This window comes from Heloderma suspectum, chromosome 11 (assembly GCF_057233095.1).
Source record: "Heloderma suspectum isolate Gila_16-S chromosome 11, 16-S_ref, whole genome shotgun sequence".
NCBI classification, from domain to species: domain Eukaryota; kingdom Metazoa; phylum Chordata; class Lepidosauria; order Squamata; family Helodermatidae; genus Heloderma; species Heloderma suspectum.
Genome location: NC_139468.1, coordinates 27,935,971 through 27,957,361, shown reverse-complemented (window position 1 = coordinate 27,957,361; position 21,391 = coordinate 27,935,971). Strand labels below are relative to the sequence as shown.

Below are 21,391 nucleotides of genomic sequence, written 5' to 3'. Positions count from 1 at the left end.
CATTTCAGCTGTGCTGGATTCAGGCGAACAAAGTCAGCTGTGATAGCGAAGGGGGGGGGATAATTCCTCTGAGTTATCTAAACAAGCCTGCCCCAACATGGAGCTCTCCAGATGTCTTGGACTACAACCCCCATCATTCCAAACCAGCTGGTCACATTAATAGGAGTTGTAGTCCACAACTGGAGGGCATCAGGTTGGAGAAGGTAAATCTAAACTACGTTTAGTTGTGGCATAATCTACCGAGCATGGTACTTTTACAGTAGTTTTTACAGTAAGCTCAAGGGATTCCCACAGAATATGCTTCTAAAGGCGTATTTAAGGATGTATTTAAGGTTAGTCACTGTAGTGGCAGTGAATTCCCCAAGTTAAATTTTGCAATGGAGAATGTACTTCCTTTTTGCATAAAATACTTCTCCACAATCTACTACTAATCAGATTCACCGAAACCCTATGCAGGTGTTCAGGCTGCGGGTTTAACTGTGTTGGGAATATGGGGGCGCATGCACCAGTCCCGCCCCAACCTCCATGTGTGCACTAGGCCTGCCCCCTGCCCAGCCACAACATTCCTGTGTTGAGCTAGAAGGTGTGAAGGGTGCTTATATGTGCATTCAGCTGAACATGCTTACAATCCTCCCTGCAATCAAAACCCAATTTCAGATGCTTCTACTGATGTACAAGCAAATGCACATAGAAACCTTCTCCACATCTTCAGCTCAAGTTGAGAAGTTTGTGGCTAGAGAGGATGAGGGCATGTGGCATGTTCACCCCCATACTCCCTGCACACTTAAGCCCTCTTGTGTTAGGGCTACCGTGACCCCAATTTCTAGTATTATAAAATAAGGAGAGAGGGAAAAAACCTCTCTCTATCCATGCTTTACCTACAATTAATAATTTTAGAATTACATCCCCTCCATAGTCATCTCTTTCTCCCCTCATATTAAAAAGCTCCTAACTTTTTTGCTTTCCTCATAAAGATGTTCCAAACCTTTGATTCAAGGAGTGATCCAGTGCAACACAAATTATATTTAAGTTTATAAAACCTTGCAAGAAGTTTAAGATTGTATAGCAAAGCTAGAGATTATTTATTGAAAATTAAATGAATGTATTTAAATATAAGGCAAATGTAAAATATGTAAATGTTAATACATGTATGCTAGATGTCAAATGTAACTCTCACTCTTTTTTCCACACTTCCTAGAAACGTTTTTTTCTTCACTTTTTAATGAAACATATGACAGAACACAATAACACAATAAAATAACACCTGTCTACAACACACAAACATATGACATGTGAGGGGGGAAAAAACACCTCAGTAATCCCTCTTTTAATTCAACTTGTGTGGAATAATTCCCCAGTAACATTTACCAAATTATTTAGGGCCTGATAGAGTCCCACAGGTATTTCTTTACCTTCCCACAATTTACCTCAAAAACTTCCCTTAATGTTTCCTCAAATGAAACCTTCTATGACACAAGTGACTCAAATGTACTTCTCCCTCCCACAAATATTTCTTTACCTGCTCAGAATTTACCTCAGAAAGCTCCCCTAATGTTTCCTCAGATGGAACTTTCCAGAACACGACACAAGTGACTAAAATGTGCTTCCTTCTCCATTTTGGCAGTCTTAAAAAGTGCTGCCACTTTTCTTGGTTTTTTGGCAACTGAGGTGGCATCAATGGGCTCTGACATTTTGCTCATCACCATAGGGAGCTTCCATGGAAGAGAAACCAATAACACTTCCTAGTCAAGAAAACAGCTGTGCATCACATCTCTGTTTGATCGCGTACCTCCTAGGCTATGAGGAGATTTGGAAGGCTTAAAACTATACTCTATGCTTCTGTTCATGTTCATCATATATCCTTCTTATCCATTCCAGATCTGGCAGAATGTGAAGTGGGCTGGACCAAATTCCAAGGCAACTGCTACAAGCATTTTGAAGAGAAACACACATGGGTAGATGCTGAGAAACTGTGCCGAGAACATCAGTCCCACCTAAGCAGTATCATCACGCCTGAAGAACAGGCATTTGTGAACAGTGAGTGTGATGACCTGAAATGTCTTCAGGCTTTTAGAAGCTGAAGATGACCTGAAACTCACCAGACTACACTTGAGTTTTCAAACAAATGTATTGCCCAAACAACAGCCTACAAATTCATCTTTAATTCCACGTTGGGTGAAATTCAGTAGCAACTCTAGCACAAACATACTGAAAGGTGAAGACAGAAAGACTGACAAGGCCAGAGGTTCTCAAATTGTGGTCTGTGGACCACTGGTGATCTGTGAGCTCCATTCAAGTGGTCCACTGAAAGGCTGTAGAACAATTGAGAATATCTATACGAGATTGAGGCTGTTTTGACCAGGGCCAGATTATTAAGCAGGCTAACAAAACCTAGGGCTTGTAGTTTTCATAATACAGTTCTGGTGCCATCTACGAAGTTCTTCTGATAAATGCACCAATTAAAGGGGCCATTCTGAGTGGCCTGGTCTAGGGCCCATGATTTTCATAATATGGCATTGGTTTTGACCATGATGCTGATGCAGAAGGGGGAAAAACTGTTGTTCAATATTGGTTATGTATATGCTTTGATTTGTAGAACAATAAATAAGTTTAGGGAGTCATCCTCAAAGATGCCCAACAACAGACCATAGGGGGAAATTATTATTATTATTATTATTATTATTATTATTATTGATGTTGTTGTTATTGTTGTTGTTATCGTTATTGTTATTATTTCCATTTCTATACCACCCAATAGCCGAAGCTCTCTAGGCAGTTTACAAAAGTTAAGACATTAAATACAATATAAACAGTTTAAAAGCCATTTACAAAAAAGCACATAAAAGCACACAAACAACATATAATTAAAAACAACACTGAACTATCAGACATAACTAAAGACACATCTAGGACTGATTAAAACTCATCCTGTGCTGCCAAATGCCTGGGAAAAGAGAGAGGTCTTAACCTGGCACCAAAAAGATAATAATGTTGGCGCCAGGCGGACCTCATCAGGGAGCTTGTTCCACAGATGGGGGGCCAACACTGAGAAGGCCCTCTCCCTCGTTGCTGCCTTCCGAGCTTTCCTTGGAGGAGGCACTTGGAGGAGGGCCTTAGATGCTGAACGTAGTGTACAGGTAGGTCCATTTCGGGAGAGGCGTGCCATCAGGTATTGCAGTCCCATGCCGTGTGAGGCTTTATAGATTAAAACGAGCTAAGAAAAGCTAAGACTAGATGATACATGAAAAGCATGATTGCATTTAATATGTCTGATGTGTGTTTTTTAAAAAGCAGGCACAGGGCCCAGGCTGATCAGGACCCTTGACGCCAGCCTTGAATATCAGCTTCCCTTCCAAAGCAAATACCAGCTTTGGGAGGAAGAGATTTTAGGGGTGTACAGATTACTTACCCCATTCCACTGGGGCTGTCGATCCATCCCTCTCCCCCAGAATCCTCCCTGGCCAGCTCCACTCCCCAGGGAGCCCGCAGAGCCACCAGCCGGGGCCGCCCGCAGCCAGACTTCCGATCGCTGCTGGGCTGCAGCCACAAATGGCGGCCGCCGTAGCAGCTGCCATTTGCGTCCCTGTAGTAGCGATGATAGGCTACGTATATATTTATGTAGCCTATCACAGCAAAAAGCAGGAACAGAAATGGTGGCTGCTACACCATTTGCATCCCTGCCTTTTGCCATGATAGGCTACGTAAATATATACGTAGCCTATCACGGCTACCGCAGGGACGCAAATGGTGGCCGCTACACCATTTGCGTCCCTACGTTAGCCATGAGCCTATCACGGTTAAAGTACAGAGGAAATGGCGGCCGCAGACCAGGGTTCATGGGGCAGCGGACAGCCAACAAAGGTAGGCTCCATCCCAGGTAAATTTCAGGGGGGGGGATTGCTCCATTCCACCACGGACTCCTCACTGGAGTCCGTGGTGGAATTCTCTAACATCCCTAGAGTTTTTCTTGTGACTGCATGGTGCAGGAGGACGAATTAAACATGACCTATCTACATGCTGAACTCATTATCCTGATCAGGCTCCTACGTAGCTGCTGTTTAAACAAAAACAAAAACAAAAACCAAGCAGACCTATTAAATATGGTCACACATTAAAAGTAAGGTGGAGCTGGGCCCAGACGAAATCACTTGAATTGTGTTGCAAATGGTTTAGAGACACATGGTCACTGCCTAAAATCAAAACACACACACAAAAACAATTGAAAATGCAGCAAAAAAAAGGTGTTAAAAAAGCATGGCTGGCTTGGGATGATGGGAGTTGCAGGTGAACACATCCAGAAGGCACTAATTTGGGGAGGCTTGGGTGCAAGCACACCCCAGGCAACCATGGTGGTTGGGGAATGCTGGCAGTTGTAGGACTTTTTTTCTGTCTAAACATGCATAGGATTGTACCCTTAGAGAACAAAACCTTTCTCCTAGGAAAAATGTAGTTTTTTTCCCATGACAGCAGCCTGCTTTCATTTCAATCTTTGTTCTCTCTCTTTCTCTCACTCTCTCCATTCTAGACAATGCACAGGACTATCAGTGGATTGGCCTTAGTGACAGAGCTGTTGAAGATGACTTCCGCTGGTCTGATGGACACTCCCTTGTGAGTTACCATCTAGTTGGACATGGTTTTTCTGATAATATTTCTGGCCTAAATCACTTCAGAATAAGATCTTCTGTCCCCTTCACACAGCGCATAGTTAAACGATGGAATTCGCTATCAAAAGACGTAGTGATGGCCACCAGTTCTGATGGCTTTAAAAGGGGGTTAGACAAATTCCTGGAAGAGAAGGCCATCAATGGCTACTTGTCCTGATGGCTATATGCTACCTCTGGTAACAGAGGCAGTGAGCCTATGTACACCAGTTGCTGGGGAACATGGATGGGAGGGTGCTGTTGCACTCATGTCCTACTTGTGTGCAGCTGGTTGGCCACTGTGTGAACAGAATGCTGGACAAGACGAACCTTGGCTCTTATGTTCTTAAGGGTTTTTTTTTCCTAATGTCCAGGGGCGGGTGAGATCAGGATCAGTAAATTGAACGTGGAAACTGACCCCCACCCTCTATACACATCTTCCTTCCCTCCCCATTCCCTGCAGCTGCTTTTACCTTAAAGAAAAGCAAAAATACAGCAGATCCAGTCACCACTTTCATGCCATCTTGTCTAAGTTAGACTTGGGAATAGGCTGTTTGAAAGGCTGCATGCTCTCATATGAGCCTGCCAGGGTTTTAAGATCTTCAGGGGAGGCTCTTCTCTCAGTCCTGCCACCATCAGATGTGCATCTGATGGGAACACAAGAGAGGGCCTTTTTAGTGGCTGCTCCCAGGCTCTGGAACTCCCTGCTGAGGGAGGCTAGGTTGCCCCTCTCCTTGTTGTCCTTCTGCTGGCAGGGAAAAATATTTTATTCAGGCAGGCTTGGGTATGTAAGCTGGCCTGCTGCTGTAAGGGGTGGCTTGTGCTGCCTGTTTCATTATCGTTGTGTTTTTATGGATCTCTTTTTGTGTCAATAAGATTTGGGGAAGTATCCAGCTGCGTCATTCCACTAGCACAAATGATGTTGTGCTAGAGGAAACTAGGTTCTGAACGATGCACAAGAGAATCCAGTTAAAGGTACATTTGCTGGAGCATGGTTGTGCAAGTGGTTGCACAACCTGTTGTGGAAGCAGTTGCACATACACGTGTGCAACCCATTGTGCAACGGGTTGCATGTTATGCTTGCACACTCCATGGTCTAGCTGGTAGTGCATTATGCTTGCACAAGCAGTTGTGCAAGCTGTGCAAGCAGCTACACCATGGATTGGCAAGTGCAATGGGCAACCACTTGTACAACAGGAAGATTCCCCAGAGCTCCGCTAGCACGATTTAAGTTTGCAGAATGACATCACTGGATACTGTATTTTATTACAGTTCATTGCCTTGACCGTCATTTTTTGGCAGAAAGGCAGGGCAGAAATTAAAGAAAGAAAGTGTTTGGCCCCCTGGGGAAGTCTCCCTCTGGCTGCATGTCCAACTTGCAATACAGGCTTCCTCCTCTCCTTCCACAGCAATATGAGAACTGGCGGCCCAACCAACCCGATAACTTCTTCGCCAAAGGAGAAGATTGTGTCGTCATGATCTGGCATGAGAAAGGCGAGTGGAACGATGTGCCCTGCAACTATCACCTCCCGTTCACATGCAAAAAAGGAACAGGTGAGACTTGGCTCCTTGCATTGATAGGGCTACGGGACCCAGAGGGCCTATGCAACAGCCCTTCCCAAACCGTGTGCCCCAGAGAGACAGTGTGGTGTAGTGGTTAGAGTGTTGGACTGGAATTCAGGAGATCTGGGTTCTGTTTCCCACCCGGCCATGAAGCTCACTGGGTAACTTCGGGCCAGTCACTGACTCTCTGCCTAACCTACCTCACAGGGTTATTGTGAGGATAAAATGCAGAAGAAGAGGACCACGTAAGCTGCCTTGGGATCCTTGAGAGAGGGGGAAAGGTGGGATATAAATGTAATAATAAATAAGTAACAGTGCAATTTGAAAGATTCACTAGTATGCTGCAAGAAAGACACAAACATACTAGTGGAAAGATCCACTAGTATGTGCAAGAAAGACACATCCTGTGATACTCACAGGATCAGTGAAGCACACAGGAGGCCTGTCACACAGAAGAGGCCAAAGTCTTGTTCTCTTCTCTGCTGACCCAGAGAGAAAGACTAGACTTAACAGGCTTGAGTTAGAGGTGGGTAGTTTTGGGTTGAACATTTGGAGACATGTCCTGACTTTAAGAGCAGGTTGGCAACAGAATAAGGTAGGCAATTACTTATTGCCAAAAAAGAGGAAATGTATCCTCAAAAAATGAGTTTTAGAGTCCCAAGTGTGAATCTTGCCACTACCATGACCTCATTTGGTGGTCTCCAGCAAGCCTGTCTCCCATTCCTTCTCCTCATTTGCAATATGAGGATATTAATTCTGTCCTACTTTCTCTTGACCCAAAGTTGTTCTAAGTGGTCTCTGGGTCTCCCTCACCATGATCCTGCCCTTCAGAGGGGAAAAGGCAAAGAAGCCCTGGAGAATTATCTTGCTACTCTCCTGGCTTTCTGTCTAAGTCCAGTATCAGCACGGATTAATTTGAAAGACAACAGTGATTGCACTTGAATCTCAAAAGCACGAGATGGGGTCGCAGATGGTTTATAGCTCCCATCCTGGCTGCCACACTTCATGAAAGAAATGACCCTCTGCAGCCTCCAAGCCTGGCTGATGGACCAGGCAACGGGAGGCTCTTAGCAACATTGGCGTCCGATGGTCTCAAGGAACAAACAGCAGACAAAGGCTCCAGTATGGAATTCCCCTTCCCATCTGAAACTGAGACTCAGGGCAGGGATAACTTTGCAGGGCATTTGCTCCCCAGCCCAGAAAGTGGGGCGCTCAATGGCAGCAGTTTTTAAGCATGAGATCTGCAACTCATACTTGCAAGTTCCCCAGGATCTCCGTTTCTAACCCAGTTGTCCACCCCTAAACAGCCAAAGCAGACTTTTTTTTTAACAAATCAACACGGGAGACACCCTTCACTCATCTCAGCTGCCTGAGATGGACATCTAAGGTTGGCTCAAAAGCAGTACATGATGTGCTGTTGGTAGATGTCCAGCAGTCCACCCCTTCTATTGGGGAATTGGCCCGCAGGCCTCTGCAATGATGTGCCACTCCATATGCATGCAGAAAAGAAAATCTCTAGAAACTGCCCAGAGAGCTTCAGCTATGGGGCTTTATAGACATGTAAACAACAACAAAACAACAACAACACAAAAGAATTCACTGCACTCAGAGGAACACATCCTCCTGCATTGCTGTGTGAGTCACTGTACTGGGCATGGCTCTAGATTGTGAGGAGGTACGTCCTGAGCAGAGTCACCAGGTAGCCTCTTCTGAGCGTGAATAGTTCCACTGTATCAGGAATTATGGAGCACTAAAATCACACCAGTGAAGAGTCAAGGAAGACTTAACCAGACCAGGTGTATATTGATGGTGGAAGGAGGCAAAACCAGAGCAATGCATCATACAGTGACACCGCAGGTAGCCTCCTTTGTGGGTGGATACTTCACAAGAGTTTAGTTTATTTATTTATAGCAGCATGCTAGAAATTCTCTTGCAGAACGTGACAATATCCTGGCTCACAGTTTGGGAATTCCTGTTGACCCTCTCTAACAATTCAATGATGTGTCTTTCTTTCTTTCTTTCTTTCTTTCTTTCTTTCTTTCAGCTGTTCCTCTGTACATGTTAAAAAGCAGGTTGAGAAATATACATGAGACCTGCAACAAAGTGTTGCAGGATGGAGTGCTCCTCTGCCTTTTCCAGGATGCTCTATTCCATTCCCCCTCCCCACTATTTTTACATTCCCCCCTCCAACTGTCAGTCAGCCACTGAGCACACAGTCTTCAATGGGCTTTTTTTTGGTGGGAGTTCCCCCCCCCCCAAGACCTTTTGTATTTTGAGAAACTTTGGGTTTTCCCCCAAGCCTTCTGATTCTTTCTTTTGTTGCATGGATAGCTGTTTTGGCTACACACAGGTCCAACTTCGGAAATAGATAGAATTATGACAGACATGACCCACAGGGCATATCTAAATGTTGGAGGAGGGGATGTATGCCCATCTCTAGAAACAGTATTATGTGATGGCATGATATCCTGCTCAGCATTTCCCAACCTCTGCTCCAATTCTTTAGCTGTTTCTTGCAGGGGGTGGGATAATGTTGAGAAGATAGATGGGTGAGGCATGGGTTAGGACCAGATCAAAGTTTGAGGGGGGTTCTTGGCAAAGTGCCCTCTGCGCAGAGCCAGCATCAAGGGTAGGCATGGTTAGGCACTTGCCGAGGGCCCTCACCCCAGCAAGGGCTCACTGATAGAGCCCCTGGAGTTGCTTCTTCTCTTTGCCATTGCAACTTGCTTGTTCACCTGCCTCTGACTCTGGCCCAGACAATGATGGTGACAAGAAGAAGGAGCAGTAGATGCCACTGCCTACCTGCTCAATGGCTCTGTGCCTATCAAGCAAGCAAGTGGGAGCAATGGTGAGGAAGAGGATGAGGAGCAATAGCAGCTGGTGACAAGGGTGGTGCAAAGGTAGACTCATGGACTCAGGGGGCCCATCGAAGGTGCCTTGCCCAAGGGCCCTCAAAAACCTGGAGCCAACACTGGTCATTGACAGTATGAGCTTTAAACTAAAATGTTATAGTATTTTGGTCCCACCCTTTTTTCTTTGGCCCCACCCACCACTGGAATGTTGCCCCCAAGGATTTTTCAAAATGGAATTTGGCCCTTGGGCTGAAAGAGGTTCTGCACCCCTGAGACAGAAAGTAGGAGCATGGCATTGGCCAATGACCTGCTTTGAGCTGAAAGCAACTTGAAGGATTTCCTTTCCTCCCCCAGTGGCCTGCGGAGACCCACCGGCAGTCGAGAATGCCAAGCACTTCGGCAAGAAGAAGGATCGCTATGAGATCAATGCCATGGTGCGGTACCAGTGCAATCAGGGCTACATACAGCGCCACGTGCCCACCATTCGGTGTCAACCCAGTGGGCACTGGGAAGAGCCACGGATAGCCTGTATAGATCGTACGTAATGCTCTCTGTTATTTAGACTGTTGTCTCCATGGCCCTTCAAGAGCCCCAGATAGCAGAAGCTCAGCAATGTTTCCTGACTGGTAGCCATCACCAAAAGGAGACCGATAATTGTACTGGTCTGTGTAGTTTGTGGTCCACCAACCCAAACACAGTCCAGATAGCAGAGGCTCAGCTGTGTCTCTTAACATCACCAAAAGTAGACAGACAATTGCGTAATCTGTAGTCCACCAACCCAGCACAGTCCATCAGCCAAGCTGGGCAGTCTACCAGAAGAGTTTGATAAGCTTCCCTTCTTGTCCCACTGCACAAGGTGCCTGAGATTGCAAAGACCATGGATGGAAGGGGAATTATCAAGCACCCAGCAAGCTACAAGACATGGCTCATGGTCTCATTCAGCGTAATGGGTTAAAAGTTTTCTTGATCTGTAGTTCATAGAGTTAATTGCAGTACAAGCATGAGTCACAGTATGATACAGCAGGAAGGAAGGAAGGAAGGAAGGAAGGAAGGAAGGAAGGAAGGAAGGAAGGAAGGAAAACAGACAGGCAGGCAGGCAGGCAGGCAGGCTACTGTGATTTTAGGCTACATTAATAGAACCATAGTTTCCAAGTCACAAGAACTAATAGTTCCAATTTATTCCACACTCATCAGACCACATGTGGACTCGAGTAGTTCTGGGAACTTTAAGAATGATATAGATTGGAAAGGGTTTTGAGGAGGGCAACAAAGATAGTCAGGGGTATGGAAAACAAGTCCTGTGAGAAGACATTGGAGGAACTGGGCATGTTTAGCCTGGAGAAAAGGGAACTGGTGGGGAAAATGATAGCCCTCTTCAAAGACCTGAATGGCTGACATCAAAGAAGGCAAAGACTTCTTCCCTGCTGCCCCAGAGGGCAGGACTGGATCTAATGGGCTTAAGTTACAGGAGGGTAGATTTGTGTTGGATATTAGAGAAACCTCTTGATAATAAGGGTGGTTTGACAATCGAACCAATTACTGGAGTGGGGGGGGGGGTCCCCTTCCTGGAAGTCTTCAACTTGAGGCTGAACAGCCATTTGTTGGGGGTATGTTCGAGCTCTGGGTTTCCAGCATTGTGCAGGGGCTTGGATTTAGGGATGTCGGAGACATCCACAATGGAACCAAATGAGTTTGGATTTTCATAAATCCAGCCTGCAGATTCCAAAGGCTGACTTTTCCCCTGTTGGGAGGATTCTGCAAACTTGCGGGCCAATTTTCTGACTTTCCCAAATTTTGTGCAAATTTCATTGAAGAAAAATACACAAAATAAAAAACTGTGCTGACAAATGTGCATTCCCTCCATAGGCTAAAGTGTGAAGATGCACATTTCAGGGGGGGATTCATGCATTTCCACATGTGCAAAATTATTTTTTCTCCCACCATTCCTCCATGGTAAGGAAACGATACATATAAATCCAATCAGTTTTAAAGTTCCCAAGAGAGCACAGGTAAAGACAATGGAAATCATAGAACCATAGAATACTAGGGTTGGAAGGGGCCTATAAGACCATCGAGTCCAACCCCCAGGCCAGGGAAACAAAGTCAGAAGTAGGAACATTGAAGGAATCCATCCTGGGAGTGGAGCTCACTGAGCTTTCATCAGCTCGGCTCCCCAGACTTCAGCTTGTTTCCTACAAGCTGGCCCAACTTGATCTGCATCTAGTCAGACCAGTTTGTGGATTTGGGGTGGAGGGGGATTTGTATGAATAGAAATTTGCTCAACTTTCAGTCGCAGTTTACATAATTTGTGCAGATTGCATCTGTCATTTGCATAATTTGTGCAAAATGCAACTGAAATGTGCACATATTATGCAAATTACAGCCACAATTTGCACAAATCTCTATTTATGCAATCTTTTAAACAAAACAAAAAGTTTGCAGATTTCAGGAAAAATCACAAATGAGAGCTGAGCCAGGGTCACCGTGGAAAACTGGAGAACCCCAAAAAGGGCTGGATTGCCTGGTGACAGATATCCCTAGTCAGAAGAACGTAGGATGTCCCCATCACCAAAAAAGAAAAATGCATCACTGAAAAAGAGGATACAGATTTGCATAACGCTGGCATGTGCTAACTTACAGCTAAAGTTGCCATTTAGAAATCAGGTCTATAATTGAAACAGAAACAGAATCCATCTCATCAGAGTGGGGACAGCTATGACCAGGTGACCCCTGTGTCTGCTCAGTCTGCTCTCCAGGAACTAACTGTTGATAAGCAGTTTCAAGGGCCTTGGTCTCCCTTCTTACGGTTCTTTATCTTTAAACTAGGGCATCCTTCAAAAGGAGGACACCTTGCAGCTCTTTCAGTGGAGAAGTGTCCTTTATAAAGGAGGAGACAGGGGATGACTGTAGCTCAGTGGTAGAGCCCCTGCTTTGCATGCAGAAGGTCTCAAGTTCAAGCCACAGCGTCTCCAGGTAGGGCTAGGAAAGAATCCTGCCTAAAACTCTGGAGAGGCGCTGCTGCCAGTCAGTGTCGACAATACTGGGCTAGATGGACCCAGGGTCTGACTCCGTATAAGGCAGCTTCCTATGGCCATTCCCCCTACTAGAAGGAGAGGTGGAGGCTGGTGGCTACAATGTCAGCAGGGCAGAGAATCCACTCTGCCTTTCAGTCAGAACCAGTCAGAACTCTAAAGGAGCTATCCAAGGTGCAGAGCAGTTCTTTACAGCTCTGACTGGTTCTGACTGAAACCAAGAACGGATTCACCACTCCACTGACATCAGAGCTGCCAGCCTCCACTGAGAAAGTCGGAACTCTATGCTCAGTGTGCCTTTTCCGTCTAAGGGAAATTTCACAACGTAAACAGTGTTTGGTTTGTCATGTGAATGCAATGGGTCCAGATGCCCTTTCGCATACCAGCATCATCTTCTTCTCTAGCTTTCTCTTCCTCATTACAAACAATCAGACGGTACACACAAATAGCAAGGGAGAGACCGGTTGAAGTCTCTTGGGGTGTGTGGCAATGCTCTCAGTTAAAGCTTCGGCGTTACAAGGACGATTGGTCTGAATCTCTCCCAGGCTGGACTGCAGGGGTCAGCTGGAAATTCAGCCTTGGGACTTTTCATTCCATTGCTATGCCAACAGTTGGCGAGTCCTTCTTGGCCAGCTTGCTGCGCACTCAGCAAACCTCTGTAAATCTTTGATTTCTTAGGACCAGGAAGGAACGAAGAGCAGGGAGGAGACTGACAGGACAGGAGAAGCATCCAAGTTCCCCAACACCAAGTGGCCAATAGAAGATTTAAGAATCAGCTTTGCAAAGGGTTTCTTTGGATACAATTGGCCCCTAAGCATAACAGTAATGTAGGGGGGAGAGACTGAATACTAGATCCCATGTTTTGGAAGGTATAGCCTCCCCCACTGTGGCTTACGCCTGTTCATCACCACTGATCCTGGAGCAGAGCTGGGGAACCTGAAGAGGACCAAGTGCTACTCGTATCATCCCTCACCCTTGGCCAGACTGGCTAGGGCTGATGGGAATTGGAGTCCAACAATATCTCAAGGGCCCAGTCCTAGAGTCTAACTTTCTTTTTAGGACACCCACATCCCACCCTGGGCTGCCAGTAGGGATGTATGGACTGTGTAGAATCCGCTCTGTCTGTGTTTCACAGACTGTGAGGCGCCTTTTGTTCCAACATCTGCCCACAGATGGATGCGAATATTTTTTTCATCATGCAGAAAAATTTGCAAATAATTACCTAAGTATTTACACATTTACATAAACTACCTCAGTACGTAACATTTAGCATATTGTCCCTAGCCCATTCAACGTTTCCTCAGCAGAAACGTGTGTATTTTCCTACGAATATATATGCGTAAATTTTGGGAAAGTAAAAAAATCAACCAAAAGTCCACGGACTCATGCAGCCTGAGGGGGTCGCTCCACAGTAGATTCCGCAGGTCGGATTCTTAGAAATCCAAGCTCATTTTACTCCGTCTCAAATTTCTCCAGTATCGCTAGCTGCCAATACCCTTAAGAACACAGAAAGAGCCCTGCCAGGTCAGAGCAACATTTATCTAGTCTGGCTTCATTTCTCACAATGACCATGCCAGAGGTTCGGACCAACTGTTATCCTGGTAACACTGGAGCTTTAACCAAGAGCGTTTCCACATACCAAGAGGCTGCAACCAGCCTCTCCCTGACTATTTGTCTGTGAATCATCTGATCGTTCCTAATGAGGAAAAGAAAATTAGAGAAGAATAATCTTCTGGTATGTGAGAGAGTGGTTTGGCCCAGTGTATTAGGCAAAATTGCATACAAAAATATGCACGTTAGGAGAAACATGCACAAAAGTGCATGTGTATTTTCATGCCCCTTTTTAAAAAATTCTCAGATGGATGTGAAAGCAGGCCAAAATGACCATAAGACTGGGAACAAATACTCAGGCCAGAAACAAAGGAAACGGGGTTACTACAGTCCCTAGCTACACTAATTCTAACTCTATGGTCATTTAGGGCATGTGTCAAGGGCTCCTTGGAGGGCTCTCTCAGTCTCATCTAGTAGCCAAGTCCAGACACAGACAAAGGGATTATTTTCAAAGCTTTATTCTTCTTTTACAACTTAACAACTCTACAGGTAGCAACCAGATCTGAGCAGCAGAGTACCTATCCCCTAAGTTGGAACAGTTGGTCCCCGTTTGAAAGGGAATTACTGGCAGACCCCTGAATTTAAGGACAAGGGAGAGTCCCTCCCCTTTTCCCTTGGATCCTCAGGGCGCAGCCGTTGTGTGCGCGCCAACCGGGCACTACGCTCCTTTCCGCGTCCTCCATCTAGCGCCGCTCTCTGCATCTGCGTCGCGCATCTGCTATCTGTGCTCGGTCACTCCCTGGACTGCTAACTAAACTAGGAATGCGGGTGGGAGGAATCTCCGTCAGCTGTTGGTCCTGGGAAAGAGGAGTGCGCTCCTCTCCCAGGAGCAACTGCTCTTCCTCAGAATCAGACCTACTCTGGGATTCTGTGGGCTCAGTGTCCACCCTGACAGCGCGATCCTATGGGGATAGGCAGCCGCCTCCGAGCTCAGAGGTGACTGCCTATCCAATGCAGGACAGGAGAAGCACAGAGAGGATTGTCCCCTCCGTGCTTCTCCTGCCCTGCATTTGTGGTTAGACAGCGAATTTTGGCTGTCTGGCCGTGGGAAGGCGGAGCGGGAGAGGAGGCTGCCAGACGACACATAGGATGTGTTGTACTAGCATTTCCACCTTCTCCATCCCGGAACGCCCCCCAGAACGCCCCATTTTCACCACTCCATGCTCCTCTTGAGAGTGTGGGCCCATTTCAAGCTGCCTGCAAGGCAGTGCAGAAGGGGGAAAAGGTCAGTTCTCAGGGAACCGACCTCAGAGCGCGAGCTCTGAGGTCGATTCCTGGAAACCCACATATCCTATGGCTGTCTAGTTGCTGACTAGCAGCCATAGGATTGCTCCCTTAGACAACTGTCTGTATGCATGACTTAGAGAAAACCTGGAATCAGCCCTGTGCCTGGGATTGAACTTGAAACTCTTGTGCATGGGAAGCAAATATTCTTAGGGTTCTCTTCAGTTAGGGATGAGGATGATCTCTGCCCCTTTCCTTCTTGACTAAGCAGCTATTTTCCTCGCACCTATTTTAAAACCATGAGTGCAAAGTGGCTCTTAGGAGGAAAGGGGCGGGGTTCCTGGTCTACAGGATGGATGCAGGTCCAGCCCTACCATGAGGCAGAGGGAAGCAGGTGCCTCAGGCAGCAGATGCTGAGGGGCAGGGAGCAGACAAAGCAATGTGTGCCACATAGGGCCTGCCCTGTGCCCTCTCAGCTAGGCTGATGCCCTTCAGTGGAGTGGAGGATGCTGTCCCGACACCAGTATTGAAGTAAGAGTCAACTGCTAGTCTGATCAATTTTTGTACATGGAATGGAGGGATCTTGTCTGCCTCAGGCACCAAAATGTCTTGGGCTGGTCCTGAATGAAGGGCCTGTTGTTTGTTTGCTGTTTGTTTATTTCTTTTCTGGCAAGCCAAGGTCAGAGGAGAAAAATAGGCCTAAGCTACAGAGGAGGAGGCTGGTTTTCCAAAATGGATTCTTTCAGCCTTTCCTTTCTCCAAATGCTTTACACTCAGGAGTCAGTTTTCTTCAAATGAACAAGCAGCAAACTTGGCTTGCTTACTTACTTACTTACTTACTTATTTACTTACTTACTTATTACATTTCTATATCACCCTGTAGCCGAAGCTTTCTGGGTGGTTCACAAAAATTAAAACCTCAAGGTACAGTGTAAAACAATATAAAATATAAAAGCTTAAAACTATGATATAAAAGTACAACCAGAATAAAATCTAGCTCTTCTCAGAGCTTGTCACTCCAATATCCCAGAAGGTTCTGGGATTTTCTCTTTGTCAATCATGCAGGATCAAATAGCAGGGGAAACTGGATTCATGTGCTGCTTCTAACATGGAGGTCACCCCCTTGACTTGGGCTGCTCTAGATAGCTGCCTAGACAGCCTGCATGGTTGAGCTGCACCTGCATGGTTCCTAATCAGAGCCGGCTCTACTGTTAGGCAGAGTGGAGCAGCCTGCTTTTGGTGGCAGATTTTTAGGGTACCATTAAAGGGCAGCCAATTGTCAATTATATAGTTTATTATCATCCCCCCACCGGCGGGGGGGATTTAGATTTGCATCCTCACTCCCCAACATGTTTGGAGCCATTTTCTGGATTCATTGCATGTAAAGAGAAGAGGCTCTTGTCTTGTCTAACTATGATTAATTGAACAAGGAGTAGTCCCAAAGATGTCACCCCAGGTTTCATGCTCCCAGATGGAGGCCTCCTATGGCTATTACCAATCAAAAGGCATTTTGCGGCTCTTCCATCTTCCCTAACAGATTTTTTTTCTGGTAATAAAAATGGGTTACAAATGGAAAACAACAACATGAGGGTGGCCAGATGTCCTATTTTACAGAGGACAGTCCTTTGTTTCAAGAGTTGTCAGAGGAGAGTTCTCTATTTGAAAGTGCCCTTATTTGAAGGGCTGTCAGTCCAAGACTGGTTTAAATAAAAAGAACCACAAGAAAGGAGAGCAGGGGCCTTAATGTTGTCCATCAGCAGTTAACACCTGGACAGCAGACAGAGGAGGCACACCACACAGGACACCAGTCACAGGCTGGGTTCACTAAACACACTAACATATACTCAAGGTTGAACCATGGTTGTGGTTGAACCGTGGGTTGTATTGAAATGTGGGCTGTTGTGTCATGTGAACCAGCCATGCTAACAAACTATGGTTTGTTAACCAACAACAACCCACAAAGAGAACCCATGTTTTGTTGTTGGGTTGTAAACAGTGGGTTGTTCGTGGTTAACAAACCATGATTTGTTAGCTGGGTTCGCACAATACAACAACCCACGATTCAACAGCTACCTATGGTTCAACGATAACCCACATTCAATCCATAATTATCCTTGAGTGTGGGTTGTTGTGTTGTGTGAACCCAGTCACAGTCTTCCCCAGGATAGTGAGATGGATTGTATTTCTATTGAACTATAGCCCCCATTTCTACATTTGCATCTACACATAAAAATTAGCAGATGCAAAGTGTATGCCAATGCATGTCCTCTTTTGTTCTCTTTTGCCAGGGAGCGGGGTGATGTATTTCCTCTCCTTCTTCTTCTGGTGCTGTGTAAATGGCCACCCTAGTTTGGACACACACACACACCCTTAAACTTCCATGAAGGAGGTAGGGCAATTGCACAATAAAAGCCTCATCTGGAAGCACCCTGGCTCCCCCGGCAGACAGTAGCAGAATTGTCTCTGGCACCTCCAGTGTCTTTAGCCTTAGTGTTTGTTGGAGGGGTGGAATGGGACAGGACCTTGTACAAAGTGCAATAAAAAAACACCCAGCTAGTTCATCTGGTCCCAGAGCATCAGTGGTGAGAGAAGGCGCAATTGTGCAGCAGCAAGCAGGCTGGCGCCACGGCACGCTCAGCACGGTCAGCCAGAGAAACAACACGCTCCAGCCTCCGCGGTGTTTTTCCAGAGAGAGGGAGAGGGAAAGAAGTTTGGTCAAGCCAGCTCAGGACAAGAAGGGCCTCTGTAACCTCCATCCCTGGGTAACAAGGTGTCTTTTCTTCTCATTTTCCCTCCCACAGCCTCCACCTACAAACGCAGACTACACAAGAGAAGCCCACGGACCCGATCAAGGACCAATGGAGGAATGGCACAGGGAACCACCCATTAGAGAGAGGAGAGCAAGAGATAAGAGAGAGACAGAGAGATTTTATGGAACAGTTATATTAACAGAATCGATTTCTTCTTGTTGCTTTTGTTGTTGTTATATAAGGAAAAATATATTAAAGAAAAAAATCCACCTTGTGTATATGTAAAAAAAAAACAAAAAAAAGAGGGAGAGAAAAAAAAACTTTTGCAAACCAGCAAAGGAAAAGCAAATACAATCCCAGCATTTTATTTTATTTTTTACTAACTGTCTGGATCCAAATATCTTTGTGCCTTTGGGGGGGAGGGGAGGGCTACAAGAGGGTGAGGGTTAAGTTAAATAATAAAGAAGATTGTTAAATTTTTGTTAATGGGGAGGGGGGTGTCCTGATTTTATCTACAGGCAATGTAATTATTTAATCTGCAGGGTGGTTGAGACTCTCTTTTTTTAACTGATTGGTCCCCTCACCCTTTCCACTGCTGCAGCGTACATTGTAGTGTTCAGAGGGGGGAATCATGGGGTGATGTAGTGTGTGTTTAAATAAGTGGTGAAATAGGTCAAGTCATTTTAGTGGGAGGGGCGGAAAGGAGGATTTCCGCCTCTCCTGGAGAGGTGGTGAAAACAGTCATTGCTCATTTGGATCTGCTAATTCCTTTAAATAAAGGCAAAATGTAAAATAATGTGTGCAGGTTGAAATTGACAAGAGTGCCAGACCAGGCAAAGTGGCAACCCATACAAGAATGGGGACGGAGCTAAACTGGAGCTCTCTGCCTCTTTTAGCTCTGTCCCGTTGTCAGTTTCCAGCGATTCGCAGCTGAATCTGGCATCACTTCCCCTCCACCACCTTCACTCCCACTTCCACCCCCCGCCCACCATTTTTGTATTTTAAGATGTGCGAGGAAACGGATGAGAAATTGGCCAGAGGCATGGGCCAGAGCAGCGAGGTTCAAGTCCGACACAAACAACTGGCCAGCTTCATAAGAACTGAAAAATTGCCCTGGTGGGTGGATCAAGCCAAAGACCCCTCGAATCCAAGCAGTGCTGGATCCAGGTTTTGCGGGGGCCTTGGGCAAGCAGACCATTATGGGCCTCTTTCACTTCTGTCCTGCCATCCACTCACTTGTCCTCTCTCCTCCGGATCAAATTTGTACAGCTATCCAGAGGGAGAGTGCAAGGCAAGTGAAGGAAGTTGCTCTTGACGTCTCACTTTGGTCCCTTCCTGCATGCTCAGAGACAGCACGTGAGCAGGAAGTAATGGCAAGGAGTGGGAGCAGCAGGACCAGGAAGCTCTGGGGATTGACAGAGGGCCCCCTACAGGGGCATCAGCATTGGCAGGTGCCCAACAATGCCTACTCCTGATGCCAGCCCTGAATCCAAGACATTGGGCGAATTCAGATGATCATTACCAAGTGGTAACAGAACCACTGTGCGAACATAACCACTTTGTAAGCTGGTTGTCTATATCACCTTGCCAAGCATTGAGGCAACACTTGACCATGCTCGTGCATCCTCAGATGTCTGATAAGGTTCAAGACAGGAATATTCTCCCCAACGATTGGCAGGATGATACAGACATGCACCTTGGGGTATGTTGCCACTTCAGTCAGTGGCTATGTGCATTAACATTCAGGCTCCAGAGGTGGCAAGCCAAGTGCCCTTGGGAAGTCCATAAGTAGGGAATGGATGGCATCCTCAGCATCTGAGAGAGGGATACAGAACCTTGGCCCTCCAGTGTTCCCCAGATGGGCACGCCCCTTTCCCCTGGCCCCACCCCATTTCCCCCTGACCACTGATGGCTTGCTGGTTTCCCTCTGTGTAGTGTTTTCCCCATTCTTAAAGGCTGAAATGCCTCGCCTGTGGCTTAGTTCCTGGCAGTAAGAACTTGAAGCTACAATATGCTGGTCTTTTTGCCTCCACCCCTTTTGCCTTCAGCCCCACTCACCACTGGAATGCAGCCCCCAAGAGCTTCTCTGGGATGGAATTGGGCCCTCAGGCTGAAAGAGGTTCAACCCCACCACCACCACCCCGTGGTAATAGGTGTACTACCATTGTACAGGGGGTGTTGGATCTGGACTGAGTCATACTTAAGAGTGGACACATTTAAATGGATGGGACTGAAATTAATCATGATTAATCACTGATTTAAATGGGTCTACTGGATGTATGACTACATCTGGACCCAACCTGGGGTTTGGGGGGGGGGGCTTAACTATCATATCTAATAGCCATTGATAGCCCTTTGCTCCATAATGTTGTCTAATCCTTTTTTTAAAAAGGAGAAGAAATGAAAATAGATTTTAAAACACACACACACATACATATCTAAGCTTGTAGCCAAAAAAAATAGAAGTATTTCTTCAGGCAATGTATGACTGTCACTTGTGTCACCCGGCCTCCACGGACCTCAGAGCAGGCTACAAGGGGGTTCCCCATCCAGTGAGGGAGGTGAGGCTTCCTTCTGTTTGCTCTGAATAATTTGAACTGGGAAACAGAAGGAGCCTTGTTCATTCTCCCCATTAGAACAATGCTTGAATTATAGGGGCAGTGGAGCTGGGGGTGTGGGGCTAGGAGAGTTCTTAATGAAGGCCACAAACTCCGTCTCAGGCTCCCCCACACAATTTTAGCCAATTTGTGTCCCCTTGTCCCATAGCCTTCTGAAGGTAGGAGTGAACTCTGCCATCTTATACTTCACTTTCATCGGAGTGAGTCCCATTGAACTCAATGGGGCTTACTTCAGAGTAGACAAGTATAGGATGGTGGTGTGAGAGGTGGGCACAAGAGGTAAGGGAGTGGGGCCTCCTCCAGCCTCACTGTCATTGGAACACTGCCTCAGAATTGCCTCCAACTCCAGGGGTTTTGCTTCTTCAGCCATTTTTCTCCCCACTTCCCTGCATGCATCTTAAAGGCACATGTCACCTTCCCCAACCTGGTGCCCTCCAGATGTTTGGACTGCAGGTCCCATCATTCCCAGCATGGTGGCTGGGGATGATGGAATTTGCAATTTGAACCGTCTAGATGGCACCAGGTTCAGGAAGGCTGAAGCAGGAGATTATATATATATATATATATATATATATATATATATATATATATATACACACACACACATACACACACACACACACACATTCAACCTTATGTGCCTATGTTTCTCCACAGGGCTGTTTCCTACCCCTGGGACACACAGTGAAGCAGCTCCCATCCCGAGATGGCATACACACTCTCAAGGGGGATCGTGCAGGACACCTGGGTTCCCTACACCTATTTATATTTTTTAAAAAATATATAAGGATAATAATTATTGAAAACAGAGAGAAAAACTAGTCATTTTTACTGTGATTTAAATGGCTCACCAACATCTCCGGGATGCTGGAAGGAGCACAGCTTTTAATATGTGTTCTGCATCACGCCGAAAAGGGGGAACCAGATCGGGGTTGGGAATGTGGAATAAAGCACAGAAGAGCTTATTTGATTTTTATCTGTAGAAAGCCAGAGAGAGAGAGAGAAGAAACCCAGCCCTGAAGTCTTTTTCTGTCTTACGTACTTTCCTTTTTTTCTTTTTCTTTTTTTTTTTTTTGGTAGTTTTTATGCATTAAATGTGAG

The 21,391-nt window shown here is 46.1% G+C and overlaps 1 protein-coding gene across 1 annotated transcript in view; it reads left to right on the top strand.

Annotated features, from left to right (window-relative positions):
* ACAN (aggrecan) overlaps nt 1-17,812 on the top strand; it is a 60,059-nt gene extending 42,247 nt beyond the window's left edge. The window contains exons 14-18 of the mRNA XM_084816443.1: nt 1,879-2,037; nt 4,526-4,608; nt 6,050-6,194; nt 9,410-9,592; nt 17,724-17,812. Coding sequence (XP_084672569.1) covers nt 1,879-2,037; nt 4,526-4,608; nt 6,050-6,194; nt 9,410-9,592; nt 17,724-17,812 — 659 coding nt within the window. The remainder of the gene's footprint in view (nt 1-1,878; nt 2,038-4,525; nt 4,609-6,049; nt 6,195-9,409; nt 9,593-17,723) is intronic.
* The last annotated feature ends 3,579 nt before the right edge of the window (nt 17,813-21,391 follow it).